The sequence below is a fragment of the Pundamilia nyererei genome, unplaced genomic scaffold (assembly GCF_000239375.1).
Source record: "Pundamilia nyererei isolate P.nyererei 1_Seehausen unplaced genomic scaffold, PunNye1.0 scaffold00065, whole genome shotgun sequence".
NCBI classification, from domain to species: Eukaryota; Metazoa; Chordata; class Actinopteri; order Cichliformes; family Cichlidae; genus Pundamilia; species Pundamilia nyererei.
The window spans coordinates 2,879,631-2,881,989 of NW_005187466.1; the positions used below are offsets into that span (position 1 = coordinate 2,879,631).

Genomic DNA, 2,359 nt, shown 5'->3' on the forward strand with positions numbered 1-2,359 from the left:
TTGATCTTATTAAGAAAGTGGTTGAGAAATTATTTACCAACAAACAAAAGTGAAAAGATACAGCAACAGTACAGATCAATACATGAAAGTTTGACGTTTAAGATACAAGGTGTTATAAAGAATATCAAAATCTGGAATAATGCAATGTTTAAAAATCTTCAACATCAACTATTTTTTCCACATCTTAAAAGCACAATCTTTGGATTGGATAGAGGAAAAATGGGATGTTTTACACCCATGTGATGTCTCAGAGTTAATAAAGAATTCTTTTTGTTTATAGCAAATGAGACATTATCCCTATATTGTTTTTAGCACTGTGATTAGCACTTGGAATCCATCTATCCTTCCATTTTCTTATCCCTAGCCTATCCCAAGTGTCACAGGGCGAGAGGTAATATACACCTAGAGATATCCAGGTTGTATATTATGAAAACCTTATATATAAAAAATCAATAAATAAAATAGTTCCATCTGTGTGGTTCCACCTGCACGATTGTCTCTCTGACAGTCTTACATGCTGTTGAAATGCTTAACTGTCTCTTCTGCTTTAAGTGCAAAAGGATGCAATCAGAAACCAGAGCTATATATAGACTTCTATAGTGCAGCAGTCCTTTAAGATGAGCGTTTGAGCAATTGCCACGTTGGGAGGAAATTCTTTATTCTCCACCTGCCATCTAGTGGACTCTTTGGGAATCATAAATTGTGTTTATTTCAAACTAAACTATATTTGGCCTCTAGATGGCAACACACTGACTGGGTTGCATAGGGAATGCACTAATCTAAAGTACAAACAGTGTACAGAAGAGTATATGTTGTGCTTTAGATGCATGCAGAGATATCTGTAAAACTCTGACTTTACTGTAAAAACACATGGCCTTTGTTGTTGAGTGAAAGTTAATATTTACTGTGGGCTTAGATATATTGTTTTAGTGTGGACACAGCTGTGTCCTCTGTCTGCCTTACTGAAGTAGTCTGGCGCTCAGCTATAACAATCTGTCTTGGCAAGACTAGAAAACACCACCCACACTCCAACAACTGCTCCATCAAGTCACACGCTGAGTGCAGCACAGAGAACCATATTAAAATCAGTCTGCGAGGACCGGCTGAAATGGTAGTTATTTGTTCACAGCAGGAGTCACTTATTAGCTACATTTCCTCCCTGTTTTTCCTGTTTGTGAGCCCAGCAGCCAGTCTTTCCTTTTTGTTCTTCCAGTTTGTCTTTGCTTCCTTGGCCTCTGCTCCAGCCAACAGTAACCAGACAGAGTCTATGTTTAAATAAACAGGAAGGGTTTTCTGTCTGGGCTCAGTTTATGATGTGTGGACTTACAGGGAGTTCAAGTGGGTTACAAGGTCATTTCTGAGGTCATTTCAGCATGGAGGAAGGCTTTTAGAATGATAAATAAACCAAAACAACACTATTCAAAAGTATAAGCATATGTGTAGTATGTGCAAAATGTCAAGCTATTTTTCTGCCATCTTGATTTAATTTGGTTTTTGCATGAGTACTTTCAGGCTACTTCAGGGTGTGCGACTTTAAGATTCAGGTTATGTTATGACTGAAGATTTTCATTTCCAAAACAGGAAAGAATACAACCAGCTGTTCCCTGTAACAGGATTTTACTCATAGTGCCTGTGTTCCGTATGTGGAGGTGTTGACTTAGGTTTGTTTAAATTAGGAGAAAGTCTTTCCAAGAGAGAGGATGGAGGAGGGATGAGAAGACATAAACAAAGGAATGGAAGCTGCCTTCTGGAAAGCAGCTGCTGAACAGACTAGACAGAAAAACACACAACTGCACAGATCCTTCTTCTAAGCTTTTATTCTAAAGCGCCTTAAATATACAGTGCAATGGATTCTACTGAGCTGTATTTTGAAGTCTGTGTTAAACTACAGTATTTCAAACTCTACCAAAGCATACATCATCAGGCTAGTTGGGAAAGGAACTGCTCTTTTCCGTTCTCTTGTTTTAATAAGAAATCAGCACTGGACATATTGAGTCCTGCCTCTTCACAACTAAAAGATATCAATTCTCCCAGTTTTCAATGTACCAAAAGCTGTGGGTGGATATTGAAGAGTAAGTCATCGTTCCCTCTGCGAATCTCAAGTAGGAGTGGCTGGTCGCTCTGCAACACCTCATGGATGTCTTCAGTGGTCCTGACTGGCTTTGCATTCAACTTCACTATAACGTCACCTTCCCTAATCCCTCCTCTAAGACATGGAAAAGAAAAGAAACTCGAGTCAACCATTTACTACAAGCGTGCCAGAAAGAGAAAAAGAAGATTCAGACTTATAATGACATCATTGTCCATAAATCTGCAATCACTTTCTGGAAGTATGAAACAGGGTGATATCATTTGAAAT

At 38.6% G+C, this 2,359-nt stretch overlaps 1 protein-coding gene across 1 annotated transcript in view; it reads right to left on the reverse strand.

The window, feature by feature from the left end:
• Window positions 1-1,802: 1,802 nt before the first annotated feature.
• htra3a (HtrA serine peptidase 3a) overlaps window positions 1,803-2,359 on the reverse strand; it is a 4,497-nt gene continuing 3,940 nt past the window's right edge. Inside the window, exon 8 of the mRNA XM_013911524.1 lies at window positions 1,803-2,206. Within this exon, the coding sequence (XP_013766978.1) occupies window positions 2,038-2,206 (169 nt within the window). The 3' untranslated portion in view covers window positions 1,803-2,037. The remainder of the gene's footprint in view (window positions 2,207-2,359) is intronic.